Source organism: Dasypus novemcinctus, chromosome 15, assembly GCF_030445035.2.
Source record: "Dasypus novemcinctus isolate mDasNov1 chromosome 15, mDasNov1.1.hap2, whole genome shotgun sequence".
NCBI lineage: Eukaryota > Metazoa > Chordata > Mammalia > Cingulata > Dasypodidae > Dasypus > Dasypus novemcinctus.
This window is the reverse complement of record NC_080687.1, coordinates 93,177,472-93,199,831: the sequence shown is the minus strand read 5'-3', so window position 1 is coordinate 93,199,831 and position 22,360 is coordinate 93,177,472. Positions and strand designations below refer to the sequence as shown.

The following is a 22,360-nucleotide window of genomic DNA, read 5'->3' as shown; positions in this document are numbered from 1 at the left end:
CCTCTGCCTGGGACAAAAAAAAAATGACCCCCAGCCTCAAGTGCTTTGAAAAGTTCTTAGTCTTACAAGATTAGAATCATTTTAGTTAAGTGGAACTCGTAGTTTCAAGACTGTTGTTACTCATAGGACATGAATAAACTAAACCATTTAGTATTTATGCCCATGCACACATATTTGTAATTGTACAGCAATGACCAAATATAGATGCCCTAAAAACTGTGAAGGAACGAAAGATTGTTTAGTTGTGAGTGGAAAGACAGAGGTAAAAAAGTGACCCATTTACAGAGTTAAATAATTTTGCTCAACTTCAGAACCAGGGCTGAATCAGCCCCACTTATAAGTTACAAGGAGGCTGTTTCTCAAATATGATCGGTTGTTTTTTCTGGCGGAAGGAAAAGCTAAGCTGTTAAATTGAGGAACTAGCAAAGCCACAGTTCTGTGGTTGCCGCATTGATTCTTGTTTTAGTCCAGCACCAGTTACAGGGACTCTCTCTCTCTCTCCCTGTCTCTGTATCTCTCTGTGTCTCTTTGTCTCTTTCTGACTCTGTGTCTCTCCCTCTTCCCCCCTTCTCTCTCTCTCTCTCTCACACACACACACACCTTCTTGACTGACTGAGCTAAAATGGAAAAGAGATTATGTTCTCCCGAGGTAGAAAAGTCAAGACACCAAATTCAGTAGACAAATTAATTATGCATGGGAACTGCAATCTCCCAGATCATTTGTTTTCCTCTTTTCTCTGGTTGCACTTTCAAGAGGGAAGTGAATTAATGGAATGATTACCATGCATTTAAATAATACCCTGGATTTGGACCCCTCAGTCCTGGAGTCTTCACTAAAATTTAAGCACTGTGTAGCCAGATGTGTGAAGTAAGGTGGTGCATAAATGTATTTGTATAATATTTGCATCTCGGCCTATTCACTGTCCCTCAGGCAAGGTTTAGAATTAGAATTGCATCTTCGTTAACCTCAGTATAGCATTTTAAATGTAGGTCCTTTGGACCTCTTTGATATCATCCACTCAGTCGTCTTCACCAGCCTTAGGAAAGCTGCATAGCATGCAGGTTTCTTATGGAGAAAGGTAACTATTCAGTGCAAAGTGAGGTTAAGAGAAAAAAATGGAAAAAACCGTATGCAGTTTTGCCTTGTTGAGCAGCCTTTCTTCATCTTATGAATATGAGATGAACTTTCCTGCCATCTCAATGCTTTGTAAACATTTTGAAAGTTTCCCTTGGGAAAGATTGACTATACTAGTCATCTTGGAAGAGTTTTCTGGATTGTTCCCTTCCGTGATGGGCTTTTCTTCAAAATAACCCCTAGTCCCCGTTTCTTTCCTGCGACCGCTGAGAATGACAGTTGTGAGACACCAGCTAGCTGGTAACAGCCACAGCCCTTCCCCTCCCTCCACACCCACCCTGCTGCTCACTGCGTTTTCAGTGTCTGAGGCTTCCTCCCCTAACGTATATAGTCAGTTATTTAGGCCTGGGGTTCTGAGTTCCTGCAGCTCCTGTCCACGAAAGAGCCAGCTGTGGTGTAAAGAAAAGGGAGCAAATTTGGAGAGAGGTGAGGGTTTATATCTAGTCTTTCCCTGGCAGTGGAGCCTGAGCAAGTCTCCACCCTTCTGAAGCCCAAGTCCCTCATCTATAAAATAAGGAGAGCGCTATCCACCTCCTAGGTCAGTTCTTGGGTTCATTTGTCCCTGCCCTTCGTCCGCTTGGTTGGTCTCTCTGCATCATCGCTTCATCTTATGCCCACAATCTCTGCTGACTGACTGAGCCCTTACTATCTGCCGGGCTTGGGCTAAGCACTCAGCACAGGCTTGCTCCTCTGTTTCCATACAAGAGCTACACGAGGCTGATACAATTATCTCCTAACAGATGACCAGACTGAGGTTCAGAGAGGTTTATGTGACTTATCCAAGTTCACAGAGCCAATTAGTGGCAAAAGCAAGATGCACACCTTGGCTTTTGTCCATTTTGTATTGACAGTTTCTTAAAGGTACGGGCATGACTGCATTGTATCCCATTAATTGCTTTCTGATTAAAATCTAAATATTTCTTTCTGTAAGTATCAAATGATTATTCCTAATGCGCAATTTTCCTTCAGGAAGGGATCCCAACCCTACTTTTAATGAGTCTTCTGGTATACCCAACCTATTTGAAAAAGGAACAGACAAATGCTGGAGGATTTTATGGCACAAAGTCCTGAAAATAACAGTCATGAAGACATTAGATTCGATGATCAGCCACTTAAAAATTTTGACCCCCAAAAATGTTATAGCACGCCCCATTGTTAAGTGGTGTTGGTAAATAGCTAAGGAGCCCGTTGAAAATGATGTCATGCTGTAAGAATAAATAGAGGCTTCCATTGTCATTGCTAATATGCAGATGTCTGCAACATATTGTCCCCAGCTCAAACCACGGTGGAGAAAAGGCCTGGAGAATTAAGGAGTGGGTGAGAGTCGAGAACTAGAGAACAGGCTAACAGAATGAGGCCTGAACACGGGCACACATACGAGGGAGGGGGCATTGCCCGATGGGCCTCACCGTAGATACCCAGAAATCTCTTTTCTTTTCATGACTCATGATGGATGTTGGGCTTGTTTTCTTAAGATATCTATACAACTTTCCATTCCAGTCATACTTCTGCAGCTCTTAGAAGGTGCTTTCCACTCACAGTATCTCAGACAGGGTGAGCCCAGAGATCAACCCACAGCAAGGCTATTGGCTCTGGTTGGCATCATCTGCCAACTCTGCAGTGCCCATTGGAGCCATGGCTTCCTGGACTCTGGATGAGAAATTGGGTGCAGGAGCCAAATCATGTCAGGCTAAGAACGTACGGAGATAGAGCTCAGCTGCAGGATCTAACTTTATAGTCACACAAACACAGAAAACACACACACACAATTAAGAGAGGCTTTTAAGGGATGACTCTCCATAGAATTTCATACAATTTATAGTGAACTGTGGGGTTTTGTTCCCCAAGATAATGGTAAAAGTTCTTGTTCTTTTTATTTTCGTTCCATTTTCTCTTCACCCCTCACCCCCACCCCTGTTTTATTTTTGTTTGTTCATGCCAGGCACTGTTGTACATGCTTGACACACTTTGTCTCACTTAATCCTAACATGACTGTATGAAGTGGGTGTATGTGGTTGCATAATTAATATCCCCTTTTTCAGATGAAGAAACTGAGGTTCAGAAAACTTTAGTAATGTGTACAAGCACACACAGCCAGACGTGGGTTGCGTCAGGAAATTTAGCATCTTTTCATCATACCAGGTGGTTTCCTAGTTGGTTCTCTTTTTTAACATAATAAGTATAATTTCATAAAAGGAATATATGATACTTAGTGCTCAGATGAGGTTTATGGGATGCCTGAAATGCCTTGATGCTTTAAATGGCCATTGACTTATGTTTTTCCCATACCTTGGCTAAACCAAATTAAGATCCCAGGTGACCTACTTCTCTTTTTTGTATGAGTCACTTGACTCACTTTGAGACTTCGGGGAGTCACTTCGCTTTTCAGGGCCCCATTTTCCCATCTCTGGCCCAGTTCCCTCCTCGCTTCTCAGGGCCACACTTGCTACAACGGAAGGTGGTGATATAAAGAGGAAGCTAGAGGGACGGTCACGTTACCTGAGGTGAGCGGTAAGCTTGTGACTGAAGATGGCAAGGAGAGCGCAGATATTCTGGAAGCAAGAGTTAGAGAGGAAGAGACCCGGCTGCCACCTCCTCCATCTCCCCGGCTGGAGTTCCGCCTCGCGCGGCTCCAGTCACACCCAGCCCCCGGCAGCTTCCGCAGTGCGCTCCTTGTCGCCTCCCTTCAAAGACCATTCTCCTACCTGGGATGCCCGTCGCCATTTTGTCTACTTGCAAAACTCTTTTTTTTTTTAACTTTTTTTTTTCCCTTCTTTAATTTTAACAAAGGTATAGATTACATAAATGTTACATCAAAAATACAGGGGATTCCCATATACCCCCACTCCCTTCCCCTGCCACACTTTCCCCCTTTAGCATCCGTCATTAGTTGGTGCGTTTGTTAGACTCGATGAACCCACGTTGAAGCACTGCCGCTAACCACGGCCTGTGGTGGACGTTATGGTTTGCACTCTGCGCCCCACAGTTTTAAAGCTTTGAAAAAATGGACAGTGGCCTGTATCTGTCACTGCAATATCATGCAGAACAATTATTTGGAAATCTCTCACCCGGTCCTGAGGACGTGGGGCAGCGGGCAGTTCCCCCCTCCCCGGGGCGCGCCCCCTTCCCCTCAGCAGTCCCTCAGGGCTTCCTGCGCGGGTGGTTCTCTCAGGGCCTGGGCCCAGTGAGCGCAGTAAGCGCATCGCTCGGTGTGCGTGGAGGAGAGGAGGCCGGAGGCCGAGGAGAGCGCCCCGAGGGGGGCGGGGGAGAGCGCCCCGAGGGGGGCGGGGCGGGGGAGAGCGCCCCGAGGGGGGCGGGGCGGGGGGAGAGCGCCCCGAGGGGGGCGGGGCGGGGGAGAGCGCCCCGAGGGGGGCGGGGCGCGGAGAGCGCCCCGAGGGGGGCGGGGCGGGGGAGAGCGCCCCGAGGGGGGCGGGGCGGGGGAGAGCGCCCCGAGGGGGGCGGGGGCGGGGGAGAGCGCCCCGAGGGGGGCGGGGCGCGGGGGGAGAGCGCCCCGAGGGGGGCGGGGCGCGGGGGAGAGCGCCCCGAGGGGGGCGGGGCGGGGAGAGCGCCCCGAGGGGGGCGGGGCGGGGGAGAGCGCCCCGAGGGGGGCGGGGCGGGGGAGAGCGCCCCGAGGGGGGCGGGGAGAGCGCCCCGAGGGGGCGGGGCGGGGGAGAGCGCCCCGAGGGGGCGGGGCGCGGAGAGCGCCCCGAGGGGGGCGGGGCGGGGGAGAGCGCCCCGAGGGGGGGCGGGGAGAGCGCCCCGAGGGGGCGAGGCGCTCCCTTCTCTCCCCGCTCAGGATTCTGAGGAACCAAGAGACAGAACTTCTCAAAAAAAAAAAAAACCCCGGGAGGCAGGAGGCCGCAGTCCTAAGTTCTTTCGAAAGGGTGTTTATCCCTGCCTGGGCAGGCTCTGTCCCCTCGGCTGGGCCCGTCGCTCCTCTGCTGAAATCCTGCCCCCGGCACTCTCGGGCGGGCCCTCTCCGCCCTCCGGGGAAGCGCGGGCTGCTGCCTCGGGCTCTAACAGCCCCCACGCTCAGCAGAGCAGCGGCCTCGCCTGGCCTGGCCTCTGCCACCTCTGTGCTCCCGGCACCTCCCCGACTTGGCATCTTGGAGGAGTTCAGCAGCTGTTCACTGAGCGGAGAAGTGTAGAAGCAAATACAATCGCTTACTGGCAAACGTTCAGAATTGCCTGAGGATGAAGTTCGCCATCCGAATAAGCGATATGCAGACTGCACCCGGTACCGCGCGCCGCCCTCTCCCAGTTTTTGCCAGGGCAGCCCTTGGTGAAGTGACCGTCCAGCCCTCTTGTCGCTGCTCTGTCTCCACCGCCCCTTGGCGCCCAGCTTGGCAGGGCTGGACTCCGGAGAGGGGTCTGCAGAGCCCAGCCCCGCCGCCTCGCATGGAAACTGCTTGTTGGTCCCTAGTCAACCCACCAAAGTAGTTTTTTTTCGCAGAGTGATTTTGGGTAAACTTGAAGCGGTTGCTTGCTTTCTCCCAGATGCTCAGCCCGTTCAGCTCGAGGGACAGTAGAAGTGTATGGCCAGGGGAGCGGGTGTAGCTCAGTGGTTGAGCACCTGCTTCCCATGTACAAGGTCCCAGGTTCAATCCCCAGCACCTCCTAAAAACAAACAAATGGAAAAAAACTAATTGGGGAGTGGCTGTAGCTCAGTGCCTCAGCAACTGCTTCCCATATATGAGGACCAGAGTTCAATTCCCTGTACCATCTATAGTAAAATATATATATTTTACTATATATATATATATGCATGCCCAGGGATTGCATAGCACAATAAAACCTCAAGTGAAATATGAATATTGGTAATATTGCATATATGAGACCATTTTTCTTTCAAACTGAACAAATATATGTTAATATCACCATACGTTACTCTCAGACAACAACAAAAAACCATTATGCTAAGGGAAGGAAACCAGACACAAAGTACTATGTACTCTATGATTCCATTTATATAAAATGTAATACAAATCAGTTCATGAAGATGAATTAGATTAGTGGTTATGTAGGGCTGGGGAAACATAGAGGGATTGAAAGGTGACTGCTAAGGGGTTGGAGTTTTTCTTTTTGGGGTAATGAAATTGTTATAAGGTTTTTGTGGTGATTGTGATTATACTAAAAGGCACTGATTATTTTTTTTCAATCTAAAATATATATGCCCAGCAATTGTATTGTTCACCTCCTCAAAAAAGGTGATAGGAAACTTTTCACACTCCAAATACTGTTAGTTTATGGATTTGTTTGTTCATTTGTACAACTCATTTCTGGAACGCCCGCTATGTGCCAGAAACTGAGCTCAGGCTGTGATACGGACATAATCTGCAAGCTCATTGCCTGCTGGGAAGGATGAATGTGGCAGCAGGAACTCCACAGCAGAGGAGTGAGCCAGCCCTCAGGGGGGGAGAAGGACAGGACGACTGGAGTCAGGCCGATATTTTAAATATAAGTCTTAGAGTGCCATTTTACTATCTGTCTATGAATCTGGCCATTTTATCTTCTGAGCATTTCACCCCAGGGTGAGTTGTCTTAACTCAGGCTGCTTTTTGGTCGCTTCCGGAAAAGCCGAGGGGTTGGAGGCGAGGGGTCTTCTCCCGCCGTGGTCACTGTCACTGAGGAGGGGCTGGTCTACACTGGTCGGTGCTCTTCACTTTCAGCTCAGACCTAGATCAAGCTCTTCTTTGTGTGCGGGGACAGGCCTGTAATTGCACTGATCAGGTTCTTGAAGTCGTGGGGCAATCACACTGCTGCACGTTGAGCAGGTCTCTCCTAAAGAGCAGGTTTCAATACTAACCAAAGAAAGAGCTCCAAACTCTGCCAGGTTGGGTGTGTCCTTTAACTTGGGTGACAATTTACTCATCTGTGGCCAGAAGGAGCGTGGCCAGGTAAATAAGCTTTAAGGCCCCTCCACCTCTGCCTTCTGTGACACTCTTGATCTTAATTTCACCCTTTAGGGAACTTGCAAGAGACCCAGAAGATAACAAAGAACACTAGTCAAGGTATGGAAAAGAAGCCCTAAAAAAAAAAAAATCGAGTTAAAAGAATAAAAGGCACCCCGGTGGCAGCCATCACGGCGGGTGATGGAATTTTTATGAATTGAGCAGTGTCTGTAATTCCCACTGGGAAGAGCACCAGAGAGAGGGCGCTTTAATCCTATCAGCAACGATTTAGGTTACAAGGTAGGGATTCGAGACACCAGTGAGGTTGTAGGGTTTCCTTATTTGGAGATTTTAGAGAAAATAGTGGATGGCTTTCTTTCTGGGGCAGTCTGTGTGCAGCCCTGCCTAGAAACCAGGCGTGACCTGAAGCCGCGTGGTGGCAGCAGAATGTGGTCACATCCCGGAAAGCAGAGCCCACAGCCTGCTGCCGGTGGAGTCCCTGGGAGCAGCTGGCCAGTGGGCCTCTGGAGCCGGTGGGTCCGCGAGGAGAATGCTCCTGGACAGAACTTTCCATGCTGCTGAGGTAAGAGCAGGCTCTTCTGGGCCGGGAGGCCCCTCTTTCCCTGTTGGGTTAGTCCCAAACATCAGTCCCAGGATGCTTGTACCTATTCCTTGGCTCATCTGGAATATTCTTTGACCTGATGCCAATTTGTGCAATGACCGAATCGCATTTTGGGACCTTTGATATGGAGGGACTGAAATGAGATTTTGAAAAAGAAAAAAAATATGGAAGGACTTCTACTCGCGATTTATAGATGTGGAAACCGAGGCCGAGCCCGGAGCTACACAGACGGGCTATCGCGTGTCTCCCGTCTGCCTGGCTCGGCCTTTTCCTCCGCTCCCTGCCAGTTATTGGAGCTGTGGTTTCTTTGGAGAAGTACCAGCGTATTCATTATTGAACAGCCTTATCACATGGGCTGATTTATTTTTATTTTTTCGATAAGCACCCATGCTAATTTTTTTATCTTATCCAATCTTTTCCCCCCTCTTACAGCCCCGCGTTTAACCTTTGCATTGTTTTTCGTTTCTGATCATCAGAACTTTTTCATGCTGTTAACTGTTTCACAATGATTTAGCTGTAATCTGTGCTTCGACTTGACACTTAGCTATGGGTTTCTGAAGCCCGGACTCTGTATTCCTGGTTCCCGTAGCCACCGTGCCCTCATGTAACCAGAGCAGTGAATGAGTGAATGACTTTGGATCCTTGGAGCCACTGTAGATAATCAGGTAGCCCATGATAATAAAGGTTCAGCGTTTTGAAAAGATCTCTTTGGGAGAGCCTGAGATTTTCGTAGGGGAAAATCTGTATCTCACAGTACTTGTGGGAGGACGAGGAATGAAGGACGGCTCTGGATTCCCAGCGCCTAGAGTATCACTGGCCCCAGCCCAGGGAAGGAGAGAGGGGCTGGGCGGTTGGAGGACCCCACCCCGCCCCAAGCCCCAGCCTGGGATGTCCTCTTTGCCTGTAAGAAGTTTGCTCCGTGTCAGAGCCTTAATGGGTTCAAGCAACTTGGCAGGAAACAGAGGTGCCGGGGTGTGGGGAGACGAGGGCTGTGCTGGGAGCCGTGTGCCCCCCCAGAAGCTCTCAAGCCTTGAGGCTCCTGCAGCACCTTCTTCATCAGGTTTGGCATCTGGGGGCCTGCTGGCTTCCCAAGAGCTTAGTGAATATTTGCCTGGAGGGACAGCTCGGGGCCAGTGGGGTGTGGCCAGCCTGGCCTCCGCCTTCCTGGAGCCGAGATAAGAGCTCTGTACTCTCAGCAGCCGCTGGTAGGGTCAGGGTGTCTGCTGGGAGAGAAAAGACAATCTATAGGGGCACTTGACTTGACAAAAAGAGTCCCAAGAGCCCCCTTCACAGAGACCCTCTGTATTTGGGGCCATTTAATTATTTCATGTCTTAAAGTTATTTTTTAAAAATGTGTCTTCAGATTCACTCATTATGTAAAGTAAGGTCTATCTCCATAGAAATGGTAACCCAGGCAGAGGTAGTGAATTACTCAAAGTGATAGTGGTCTGTTTTAGGAGACGACTGGGGAAGGATTAAGAGAAAGCCAATTTCTTTCCTACTCTGAAATAATTGCATCTTGGTGGCATTTGGAAAAACAAACGTCTGGGTGTCTCATTTTGCTGCCGTATCCCCTGTATTTTATGTTTCATTTCGGCAGTCGTCACAGTCTGACGCCAGAGCCTGTAATCCAGTTCTGCATTGCCGGTGGTTTGCATTACTCATGGCTCACGGAGACGTCAGAAGCTGCACCGCTTCTCCCTGGATACATCCTGAAATTGAGACAGGGCTAGGAATTTGGGTTCCGAGTTTCTAGTTTTACTTTATCCACTGAGTCAAACTGTGGGAGAAGTAGGACACAGTCAGGAGTCCCTCGGGGCTGCGCTGCCAAGTCACAGCCGCCTCCCCGATCCTGGCTGGTTATGTAACTGGGCGTCAGTTTGTTGACTGACTGCTGGCCAGCGTGGTGCACCCACCCCCGGGGGCGGGTCCAGCTCACCACAGCCCACCTTTCTCCCTCCTCCTGCTCTCCCCTCCAGAGGTGCCAGCACCGACACATTCAGCCTCTTTTCATGAGCACTTATGAAACTTCTCAGAGAAAATTCTGGACTGTGGACAACACATTTCCTTCTGTAAAGTCTACAGCACCTGTATTCCACAGTAAACTACAAATAGTTTCTGTCTGCAGACTTCAGGGAACTCTGCCCAGGGGCTTTTGTTAGAAGAACTCGTTCTCAGAAGTGCCCTTTCGATACTGATCTCGGAAATTCCAGTCTCCTTTAAGCTGAGGTCACAAACTCAGTGACAGAGGAATGAACAGCCTTGGTGGCTTTTGGTGGTTCAGGAGCTATTTAACTTGCTTATAATTTTAAAAATAACCTTATGATTAAAAAAACAAAAGAATTGCCTGTACTTTTCTTTGGGAATCAATCAATCTTGAGACTCTGTAACTATCGATTTAATAAATTTAAGTGCTCACAGAAAAACTGGCAGCCAGACATGACTTAGATTAATGATTGGAGAGTTGTCTTCTTAGATTTATGATTTGGGGCAGTGGTTCAGAAACTGGATTCCAAAATTCACCACTTATTTGTAAGAAATCTTAAAATGGTTCCTGGCAGGGCACCATTAGACAGTGCAAAGACAGTAGAGCAGAGTTGGAGAAACCCCTCATTTATACCACAGAGACACGTCTTCTCAGCCACTTCTTCCAGGCTCCAGCACGTCTCTTCACTGCAGTGTTGTTTCTAGAGTTTGCTGCCAATATGGTGTCAGTCGTTTGCAAACTGAAACCACCTATTATCCTTCTACCTAACTAATGTTATGATAATCCATACCTTCATATATGCATACATTAAAATGGGTGCATTTCTGGCCTTCTTAGAAACAGTCTGATCTGCATGCATTAATTGCCTCCTCTTCCTGCTGCCATTTGCACAGTCCACTTAGTTAAAGCATCTCTTCTCAGTTATGGACCTAATGGCCCTTTTAATGATAATCCCATCCTTTCCCTGCTTTGCCCATCAGCAACTGCATTTACAAACCCTTGCGGCCATAGCCTTGAAAAAGTGTACATGGACAAAGCCTTTAATCTCATTGGCCCTTTGGTTTCCTTATCTCTAATGTCAAGTAGTTGTAATAAATTATTTCTAAGTTTCATTCTGACTCTAAAGTTTAGGTTGCTTCTGGAATTTAGTGCATACTGGTGGTAAAGCAGCTCACCCCACTACAACAGACAGGATCAGCACAACTTGTATGGCTGACTGCTCCCTCTCTACTCACCTTTTGATCCTAATTCAATCCCCTACTCTTTTCCTTTAGCTGTCAAATCACTCAAGTGTTTGGGGTTTTTTAAGATTTTGAAGGCTTTTGCATTCTCTGGCTTCCCCTTGTTGATTCTTCCCCCTTACAAGTTTCTTATAAAAATATTGTCTAGATGTTCAAGGTTTTTCATCTTGACCTATCTGACATGGTGTTTTCCCCCTTCCTAGGTATTCCATTTGAACGGGTCATGTCATTTTTTCCCCTAAACTTTATTTCAAATTCAAAAAACAAAATAATAGACAAAAGGCAGCTCAACAAGTTATGGAAGCATTGCTCCTAGAAAGTTCTGTCCAGGCACTTTTATCTCATTTAATTCCAACAACAAACTCACTTGTTCCTTCAGTGTTCAGAAAGAAACACAAATGAACACAGATTAGCTAAATGACATAACCAAAGTCTCCTTATTAATGAAAAAAGTGAAGGGAAAAAATGCTTAATCATATTCATATCTCACAAAACCAAACCCCACTTTCTTTTTTTTTTCCTTTAGGAATTATATATTACCTTCTTTGCTTTTGCTACAAAAACATTACAATATTATTGTTAACTGTAGTCCATAAATTATATTAGTTATATTTTTCCCATGTGTTACCACATTCCTAACATCTTGTAGTAGAACATTCCTGTATTTATATTATTAACCACAATCCTCCTCTGTTATACATTCCCTATATTATCCTCCAGCTGTCCTCCAATTAACATTAACCTTCTAGACTATTTGTTTCAGCCACAATCGCATCTAAAAACCAACAGTTTTTGTTACACTCATTAAAATGTATGGGTCATGTCATTTTTATGTCAAAATATGTTCTCTATTTATTCCACTGTGTTGTCTTTAGATTCTTTAGATTTTCTTTCTCTCTTTTTTTGTTTTTTTTAAAACTTTCTGCTGTAGTTCTGTCATTTCTTACTTGGCCCTAGTCTTGACACGTGAAATGCGATCTTGTTCTCTGCCTTTACTTACACATCTCACCCATCTCTCACAGGGCTCTAACGTTTAAAACTCTTACATCAAAGGATAGGGGTAAAGTTCAGAGGCCCCTTTCCTCCTCACATTTAACATTGTTTCAGTTCTTCCCTGTCCTTCATGCTTTCAGGGAAACTAAGGCAGCGGAGACCTGGCTCATAGTAGGCATCCATAAAATATTTGTTAAATGAATGAGCCCAGAAGAGTTAGTGTGCTTACAGACCAAAAGGAGGTCAGATTCTAACGTGTTTTGTTCTTTTTATTGCAGCCTTGCCCTGCTTTTTTAATATAGTTTCTTGTAATCTTTGCATTACAGGACACATTATGCTGCTCACGGAAACACTGTAGGATCTTAAAACTGGATTGCTATATAAGAGATGTAGTCATGTTTGGAGACTTATTTTAAAAGAACAGGAAAAGAAACTATTTGTAATCAAAAGTTATAGGGAAATAAATGGCATCAGTGAGAATATATTTTGGCAATAAGGATATAAGGAGTAATTATTTTGAAGCAACACAAAACATATGCCATTATTAGAATTGGGTTTGTTTTTCTAATTCTATACTCAATACTATGAATCTAAAATAAGTTAAGCAGAGTGGTGTATATGTGCATTTAAATTACATGTTCAATTAAATATTAAAAAAGGAAGATGAGCCAGGGCTTTTACCACTAGCCCTTGCTAAAACATGACAGGAAAGAACTTTCTATTAATGTATATATTGAATATTGGTAAAGGTTATAAAGGACAGCCACATTAGTCACAAGAAGTTAGTACCGTGTACAAAGTTATATAACTAATTTCTTAAAAAACAGAAACCTCAATATCATAACACATGAAAGCAAAAGCTTCCTAGGCTAGAACACCTAGATAGCAAGGGATTTTCCGTATTGTAGTATTTTTAATCTCCCATGAAGCTACACATATTATTAATACTTAATGAATTATTCCTGAATGAATACCTGAATTTCTTATAGAAATGTCACAGAAAGCTTTGAACCTGAGTAGACAGCCCGGGAGAGGAGAAAAACCTCGAAGACTGGAGCCAAAATGGGTTTATATTCTTGGTGACTCCTTTACATAGCTGTGTGGTTTATGTTTCTGGACTTCTCTGAGCTTCAGTTTCCTGCTTGATAAATGGTAATATAAATATAATCAGTCTTACATTAAGGAACATCACGAGGAATACAAAGCTGTGTTTATCACACCCCACAAGCATCTCTTCTTGAGTTTGGTGAGGACCCTGCTGTAAGACCTCCACCTGCCACCCTGAGGAAATCGGCTGCTTTGCCTCCTGTGGAGTGAATTGTATCACTATTTCCCTTTTTGCATTAGCTTCTAGAGAACTTGGAGTGAGATTTTCAGCCTGATTCTAGCAGAATGTTTAGGACCTTAAGCCTGTGCTTTAACCATTAAAATTCCGCCTTGCCATCGTCCTACTTGGCCTGGGATTAACTTCTCCTTCTGACCAAACACATCATTTAATTGGTTTAACTCTTAGATTTGGATACGTATCTTTGTAGCCTGGCTCAAACTGCTTTTGGAGCAAGGCATGGTGAAAAAAAATGAGTACAAAGAAAGAAAGAAAGGCAAAAAAGGAAGGAAAGAAGGGACGGGTTGAAGGCCAGAAAGTTAAATACCCGTAGCTGTCTCTTGGTGTTACTGTGATGGGTCAATGAGATTGTGTTGCTTCTACAATTAAACCCGCAACAGTTTCTACCATTCGTCACAGAACCCAATGGCCCCACATATTTTTAGATATATAGGGCAAATAATAAAATAAAATTTTATTGATTAAAAATACATTTAAAAGAAATTGAAATAATAAGTATGTTATATGTGTGTGTGTGTGTGTATTCTGTTATTTTCAAATCATGCTCCCTTGGTTCCTGTAGGGAGGTGGGATGACTCAGGGCAAGGAGGGGTACATTTGGGTTTCTTCAGCCAAAGGCTCTCAGGAGGGCTGCTTTTATTTGTTCACCCTTATTTAAACATAGAGTTTCTATTGCTTGTGGGTAAATGTTTGAAACCACTGATATGTGTAAGTGGCAGGATAGTAAATAGAGGGTTATACATTTTGGCCTATGGGTTTAAGTATTATAACCTTTGTGTGTTTATGTGGTTATTGGTTACCATTGAGAACAAGTACAGCATGATACGAAAATGTAGAAAAGGAAGTAGACTTAAAACAACATCCTGTCAAAAATTTAAAATATTTTTTTAAAAAATTAGTAATTTCACTAAAATAAAGTGTAACTATGCTTGGAAAATAGTCCATCCTTTACACTCCCACCACACCTACCCCCTCCCCACCAGGAGATCCAGCCTGCTTCAGGACATCCTCCTATTTGAAACATTCAGGTGTGTAGGTGAGCTAGGGGCATGGAGACTATAATCCATTTTCTGTTTCTTTCTCTTTCTTTGTATGTGTGTATATATATATATATTATTTTTTAGAAGATATTTAGGTTACATAAAAAATGTAGGGAATTCCCATATGTCCCAGTCCCCACACCTCCCACATTTTCCCACATTAACAACATCCTTCATTAGTGTGGTGCATTCATTGCAATTGATGAACACGTTTTGGAGCGTTGCCACTAGGCATGGATTATAGTTTACACTGTAGTTTACACTCTCTCCCACCCAATTCTCTAGGTTACGGCAAGATATATAATAGTCTGTATCTATTGTTGCAGTGTCATTCAGGACAATTCCCAAGTCCCAAAAATGCCCCCATATTACATCTGTTTTTCGCTCTCCATGCCCTCAGAACCTCCAGTGGCCACTGCCTCCCCATCAATGATATAATTTCTTCCATTTCTAGAATCACAATAACTCTATGTAGAACACCAGTAAGTCCACTCTAGTCCATATTTTATCCCCAAATTCTGAGGATTCTGGGATGTAATGCCCACCCCACCTCTAACTGAGAGGGGCCTTCAGTCCCATACGGCCGATGGACAGGACTCTTGCAGTTGTCAACTCTCCGTTCCTTGGTGTGGTGGTTGTCCTATTTCATTCTCTTTTTATCCACTAGGGGACAGCAGTAATGCACACAGTCAAAGGGAAAGGGAAATTACTCAAACACAGGCAATTTCTCAGCAAGACTGTAGCCTGAGAAGAGAACACTTCTAAAAAGTTCCTCCGATTCCCATAGATGAATTAATTATTAGAGGGTCATGTTCCCATCGTCCTCTAATTTATTTAGGGAATGTTAATAACTCTCTTAGAAATTATAAAATCTCTCCGTTGGCTTGGCCAGACACATTACTTTTAAATATGAATATTAAAGTTTCCCTCTTTTAAAAAAAGACATTCCTGAAAAATGAGTATTTTGGTTGTCTATTGCTGTGTAGCAAAGGACTCCAAAACTTAGTGGTCTGAAGCAGCAATCACTGTGTCCAGTCTCACAGTTCGGAGTCTGGGCACAGCTGGGTGATCCTCCGGCTCCATGGGCGGCCTTGGTCGGGTGGGCTGAGGTGCTCAGTGACCAACTACAAGGCTCGCAGTTGACGCTGGCGGTCAACGAGGAGCTTGGCGGGGACCACGAGCCCGGGCGTCCAGTTCTCCTTCACTGTCCTCTTCTTGTGGCTTGGACTTCTCACAGCGTGACAGATGGGTTCATGAGGGAGCACCCCAAAAGTGAGCATGCCAAAGGGAGGCAAGGATTAGCCCAGTCCAGTATGGGCAGCCCAGACGCCACCTCTTGATGCGAGGCACTGTATGAGAGTACAGGCAGGGGAGGAATTGTTGAGGGTCGTCTTTTGAAACTAGCACACGGAGGGTTAAGAGAAAGGCTGCTTTTACCTCGTATTGTTGGAAAGAGTGTTCTAAACCATGGCGGATGAGGAGAAAGAGTTCTTTGTTTAATCAATGGGAATTGCTCCTTAAGGCGGCACTTTATAAGAATTAAGATGACAAAAGTCATTCCTTTTGTTCCCTCCCTCCCCAGATCTGTCACCTAAAGCAATAAAAAATGGCCAGAGGATCAGTGTCCGATGAAGAAATGATGGAGCTCAGAGAGGCGTTTGCCAAAGTTGGTGAGTAGACTGGTCTCAAGTTGCACAGTTCTCTTCCTTATTGAGAAGCTTCAAGAAATCCTTTCCCTGTCAGAACATGGAAAATGAACTCTTTCCCACTTCTAGCTTTTTCCTGGAAATGCTTTCTTTGGTTTCCTTTGTTTTTTTCTATTGTTATATACGTTCTCTTTTTGCTAAACTTATGATTTGTTTTCCCTTCTGTTTCTTTTTTTTCCCCCCGAGATGGTTCCCTCGTCTGTTTTTGCTCATTGTCTGCTGGATATTTTTCGCTCGTTGTCTGCTCATTGTCTGCTTGTTTTTGTTTTTGTTTTAGGAGGCACAGGGAACCAAGCCCAGGACCTCCCATTTGGGAGGCAGGTGCTCAACTGCTTGAACCACATCTGCTCCCTGCTCATTTGTTTTTGCTTGTTGTTTGCATTGTGCCTGCTTGTTGTTTTTCCTTATTGTCTGCACATTGTTTTCCCTTGTTGTCTGCTTGTTGTTTGTTTGTCTTCTTTAGGAGGTACCAGGAACTTAACCCAGGACCTCCCATGTGGGAGGTGGGCGCTCAACTGTTTGAGTAACACCCACTCTCTTCCTTCGTTTTCTATATTAGTTCCTTCAGATTCTGTTGCCAGAACCTCTGTTTTGAAATGAGGACCTCTTTCTTCTGGATGTTGGAAGTGATACCAACATCCATTCCTGTTTATAAACCTTTCATGGATTCAGGCAGTGATCCTGGAATAATTTCTCCCACGTCCTCTCACCTCCTGTCTGGTCGGCTCTCACCTTTCTAAGGGCTATCTCCATAGCTCTGAAGCTTCGGAACCTCGTTTGCCTTACAGATACCGATGGCAATGGGTACATCAGCTGCAACGAGCTGAACGATTTGTTCAAGGCTGCTTGCTTGCCCCTGCCTGGCTACAGAGTGAGAGAAATTACAGAAAACCTAATGGCGACGGGTGACCTGGACAAAGATGGAAAGATCAGCTTCGATGAGTTTATCAAGGTAGGCACGATGCCGGTTACAAAGCGACGCACCTGCAGCTTTGAGACCGGGCTCTGCAGAAACAAATGCTCCCCTCCTGATTTCAACATTGCATGTTCTTTCCTGCGTGGTTTTCTTCATCGCAGCTTGGGTTTCTAAAGACACCTTCTCTTTTGGCAGGTTTTTCATGGCCTCAAAAGCACAGAGGTTGCCAAGACCTTTAGAAAAGCAATCAATAAGAAGGAAGGGATTTGTGCCATCGGTGGCACCTCAGAGCAGTCTAGCGTGGACACCCAGCACTCCTACTCAGGTAGGCTGTGCTCACAGCTGAGCGGGGAGCGGGGTTGCAGGGGGAGCGGAGGGGAGGGGCAGAGGGCAGGCGCCTTCTGGGTTGCAGAGCCTACGCTGGAGAGTCTGGAGGAGCAGACCCAACTGTAGTGACCACTCCTGCTTTCCCACGTGTGAGGGGCTGGTGAGATGGGGGCGGCCCCAGCTCCAGGGAGGGCCCCACAAATCATCACCAGCCTTTTCAGAACATCCATTAAAAGAGGCCAGAACCCTTTGTACATCTTAAGGACAAAATTAGCTACTTGGGCATCTACCTCCAAACCTTGTGATTATGCTCAACACTTGCTGAGGAGCTGGGGGCAAAAAATTGTCCTTTCAAATCAGGAAATGCTTTTTCTGTCTGACTTAGAAGAAAGCTGTGCCGTTATTCTGAAGGCTGTCACCCACCAGCCTTCGTGGAAAATTCTAACAGCCAAGCAGTCCAGTAAACCATGGTCTTCAGAACATTAGTGGGTCTTAAACAGGAGATTTCCGTGGTTACATATGGGCTGTTACTGTTGAGACCGAGCCGAGCCTTTATTTTCATTACAGAACTTTTCAGAGCCTTTGCTAGGTAAATGTGCATTGTGAATCTCTAAAACACTGCCATTCTAAACTTTGGACCTCAGGAGTATTTTGAGGGGCACTGCTGGTTTTCCATGACATACAATATGGGAAACACAGTGCTAGGCTGCAAGGCATAACTTGAGGTTTTATTAAAATTTCTAAAATGAACTCCTGGCAGGCTTCACTATAGGAAAAGAAAGATTAGATCACAAATAATTTCATTTCATGGCAATTTAGTTATAGTTATATAAAGAAGCTCGGAGGTATTGTAAGGACTGTACAAGGTAGTCCAGTGTTCAACCAGCACACCTAAGGCAGAACCCTAAATTATAGCCTGTAAGCATTAGATCACATTTATAATTAAATTGTCCTCAAAGGTGTGTGTGTGTGTGTATACACTTCTGAATGTATTTATATATATATATATATATATATATATATATATATTTGCTCCTAATTCTGCTGTAGGTTTTATGACTTGCTGTAGACATAAATTCCGTGCCAATTTTCCAAGTGATTGGAGATTGTTAAATGTCAATAAATATGAGATGAATAGGATAATGGACCAGATAACCTCCCAAAGTATCTCCTGGGCACAACATTCTAAGATCAATGTACATACTTTTTTTTAGATCTTGTTTTCACTTTGCGAGTCAGTTATGTTTGTCATTTACTTACAGAGGAGGAGAAATATGCCTTTGTCAACTGGATAAACAAAGCCCTAGAAAATGATCCCGATTGTCGGCACGTCATCCCAATGAATCCCAACACGAACGATCTCTTTAAAGCCGTTGGGGATGGCATTGTTCTTTGGTAAATAATACTCCCTTCTTGGTTTCTGAAGGCTTCCAGAGAGTTGCCCGTTTTTTTAAAAAGATCTGTAATTAATTGTGTTTACCCTAGACCAGCTTCCCCTTGTGTGTAGCAGGCACCTGGAATGCTTTTCTTGATTTTCATTTGGCAGGTCCAGGAACACAACTAACTTCAAAAGCAACTTATCACGTGAAATGTGGTGGGACTGCTATTGCTAGAGATATGGGGAGGTCACAACAGAGAAAAATATACATAGGAATGTACTCATACAAGGTTAAGGGCAATTACTTTTGGAGGAGATGCCAGTTTGCTTCACTGAGCATGACCTACCATGAGAGCACCTGAGACTTCAGGTCACCCAGTGCAAGTTCTTGGCAAAGCTCTCAGCAAGCTCTTAAGCAAAGGCATGTTTGAGTGGCACCCACGTATATACAACCCAAATACCAAGGGCCTTCGTGCAAGGCCTCTGAACACGGCGCTGCTCGACTCTGAATGGTGCCTCTGAGATGCCCCTGCAGCTCTTTCTTTGGTAGCCTCTCTGGCATTGCAGGACGGTGACCTGTGTGAGAATGCTTGAAATGTCCCATAGGAGTGGGCTTAGGAGCTAGAGGGAAGGATGAGTGAGCGAGACCATGAGCCCCGCTTCTCTGCCCCAACAAGGGCCACTCTGGTTTTGGTATTTTATTTATTAGTGTTCAGCATGAGGTTTTATTTCAAGATGGTTCAACTGCTAGGAAAAACACCCAAAACTTAGCTTCCCATCCTGAGTCCTTAGCTTGGCACTCCTCCATCTCCTTGTTTTACCTCCTAAGACCCCCATGACTCAGTGGTACTCATCCCAGAGCACTGAGGATGCTGAATGCTCACTCTCCCCCTTACATGCCCTGCCTATAACTTGCAACCCTGGCTCTACCTTTTATATTCCATTTGCAGAATTTCCTTCCCCATCCTCTCCTTCCATACAAAGCCATTTACTGTGAATTTTTTTCCAGGTTGATTCCAACTCCTAGTGATCTTTCCCTTCACTGAATTCTTAGAGGACATATTGTTTGGAAGGCTTTGGGGGCCATTATAATGTACTGCTTTGTACCATTTTGTAATTTTTCATATGCATATATTTTACCTCCATAATTTGTGAAGTTTACAAGGGAAGGGACATCCTTATATGTTTTTAAATTAAATTTTTATTACAGAAGCTGTGAATTTACAGAACAATCATGCACATATGTAGAATTTCCATACAACACTCTACACCATGGTGTAACATTTGTGACAGATAATGTCATCAGAATAGTACCACCAACCATGGTTCCATAGCACACATTTGGCACACTTTTTCCATACTTCCCCACAGTCAGTACAGTATATCTTTGGCATAGATGCATGAATATTACAGTATTGATGTTAGCCACTGTCTATAGGTCATACCAATTATATTTTTCCCATGTTTCTCTACATTCCCACCACCCTGCAATAGTGATGTACATCTGCTCTAGCTCACAGAAGGACACTCTTGCATCTGTACCATCAACCACAATTTTCATCCACCACTGGGTTCACTATGTTATTCAGTCCCTAGATTATTCTCTAGCTTTCTTTCAATTGACCTTTTTAGCCCTAGACTGCCCTTTACAGCCACATTCTCATTATAAACCAGCTGCTATTCACTATAATGTGTTATCATCAACTCTATCCATTTCCACACTTCTACAGTAAAGTTAATTAAAACTTCTACATATATTAAGCATCAGTAGTCCTTCTCAGTCCTCCTCTTATTTCTTAATAACCTATACTGTAGGTTTAACTCCATGTGTTTATTCTTCATATTTAGTTCATATTAATGAGACCATACAGTATCTGTCCTTTTGTGTCTGACTTACCTCACTTAGCATAATATCTTTGAGATTGATCCATGTTATCATATGGGTCTCAATTTCATTTCTTCTTACTGCAGCATAGTATTTCAACCTAAGTATATACCACATTTTGCTTATCCTTTCATTGGTTGAATAACACTGCTTGAACATCTGTGCAGATGTCTGTTCATGTCAATTTTCAATGCTTCTGAACATACTACTAGTAGAAGAATTGCTGGATCATATGGCAGCTCAATATTTAGCTTCCTGAGGAACCACCAAACTGTCTTCCACACCAGCTGCACCATTTTAAAATCCCACCAACAATGACGGAGTGTTTCTATTTCTCCATATCCTCTCCAGGACTTGTTTTATTTTGTTTTGTTTTAAATAATGATGATTCTATGTGGTGTGAGATATCTCATTGTCATTTTGATTTTCATTTCCCTACTAGCTAGAGATATGGAGCATTTTTTCATGTGCTGTTTATATATCCTCTTTGGAGAAATGTCTATTTTAAATGTTTTATCCATTTTTAAATTAAATTGCTTCGTCTTTTATTGTTGAGTTATGTGATCTCTTCATATAGAATGGAAATCACACCCTTATTGGATATGTGGTTTCCAAGTATTTCTCCCATTGAGTGGGCTTCCTTTTCACCTTCTCGATGAAATCCTTTGAATAACAAAAGTGTTAAATTGAGGAGGTCCCATTTATCCATGTTTTCTTTTGTGGCTTGAGTTTTGGTGTAAAGTTTAAGAATCCACCACTTACCACAGGTCTTGAAGATGTTTTCCTAAACTTTCTTCTAGGAGCTTTATGGTTCTTGCTTTTATATTTAGGTCTTTGATTTACTTTTAGTTAATTTTTGTATAGGATATGAGATAGGGCTCCCCTTTCTTTCTTTTGGCTGTGGATATCCAGTTCTCCTCTCACCATTTGTTGAATGGACTGTTCTGCCCAGCTGGATGGGTTTGACAGGCTTGTCAAAAAATCATTTGACCATAAATCATAGATGTGAGGATCTGTTTCTAAACCATCAGTTTGGTTCCATTGGTCTTCGTGTCTGTCTTTATGCTAACACCATGCTGTTTTTACCACTGTAGCTAGGTAATATGATTTGAAGTCCTGAAAGAAGAGTCCTCTAACTTTGTTTTTCCTTTTGAAGATGTTTCTGGCTTTTGGGGCCCCCTGCCCTTCCAAATAAATTTGATAATTGTGTGTTCCATTTGTTTAAAAAAATGCTGGTAGAGTTTTTGTCAGGATTGCATTGAATCTGTATATCAATTTGTAGAACTGACATCTTAATGATATTTAGTCTGCCAATCCATGAGCATAGAATGTTCTTCCAATTATTTGATTTCTTTTAACAATGCATTGTAGTTTTCTGAATACAAGTGCTTTACATCCTTGGTTAAGATTATTCCTAAATTTTTTATTCTTTTACTCACTATTGTAAATGGAATTTTTTTCCTGGCTTCCTCCTCAGATTGTGCATTACTAGTGTATAGAAACACCACTGATTTTTGTGTATTGATCTTGTGTCCTGACGCTACTGAAATTGTTTATTAGCTCTGGCAGTTTTGTTGTAGATTTTTTGGGACTTTCTAGTATAGGATCAGGTCATCTATGAATAGTGAAAGTTTTACTTCTTCCTGTCTGATATGAATGCATTTTATTTCTTTACTCTTGCCTGATATATTGCTCTGGCTAGAACCTCTAGCACTATATTGAACAACAGTGGGCATCCTTGTCTTGTCCCTTATCTCAGTGGGAACCTTGCTGTCTTTTACCGTTGCGTACAATGTTACCTGTGGGTTTTTCATATATGGCCTTTATCATACTGAGAGAGTTTCCTTCAATTCCTATCTCTTGTAGTATTTTTATCAAGAAAGGATGCTGTATT

The 22,360-nt window shown here is 44.1% G+C and overlaps 1 protein-coding gene across 9 annotated transcripts in view; it reads left to right on the top strand.

Moving 5' to 3' along the window:
* Positions 1-22,360, top strand: part of LCP1 (lymphocyte cytosolic protein 1) — an 88,198-nt gene that overhangs the window by 36,408 nt on the left and 29,430 nt on the right. For 8 of the 9 annotated variants that reach the window (XM_004475430.5, XM_004475429.4, XM_004475428.4 and 5 more), the window contains 4 exons: positions 15,837-15,924; positions 16,749-16,912; positions 17,072-17,201; positions 18,466-18,598. In XM_004475430.5, coding sequence (XP_004475487.1) covers positions 15,861-15,924; positions 16,749-16,912; positions 17,072-17,201; positions 18,466-18,598 — 491 coding nt within the window. In that variant the 5' untranslated portion in view covers positions 15,837-15,860. Of the gene's footprint in view, positions 1-7,419; positions 7,610-15,836; positions 15,925-16,748; positions 16,913-17,071; positions 17,202-18,465; positions 18,599-22,360 lie in introns of those variants that run through there. The other variant, XM_004475432.5, reaches the window with a different exon arrangement.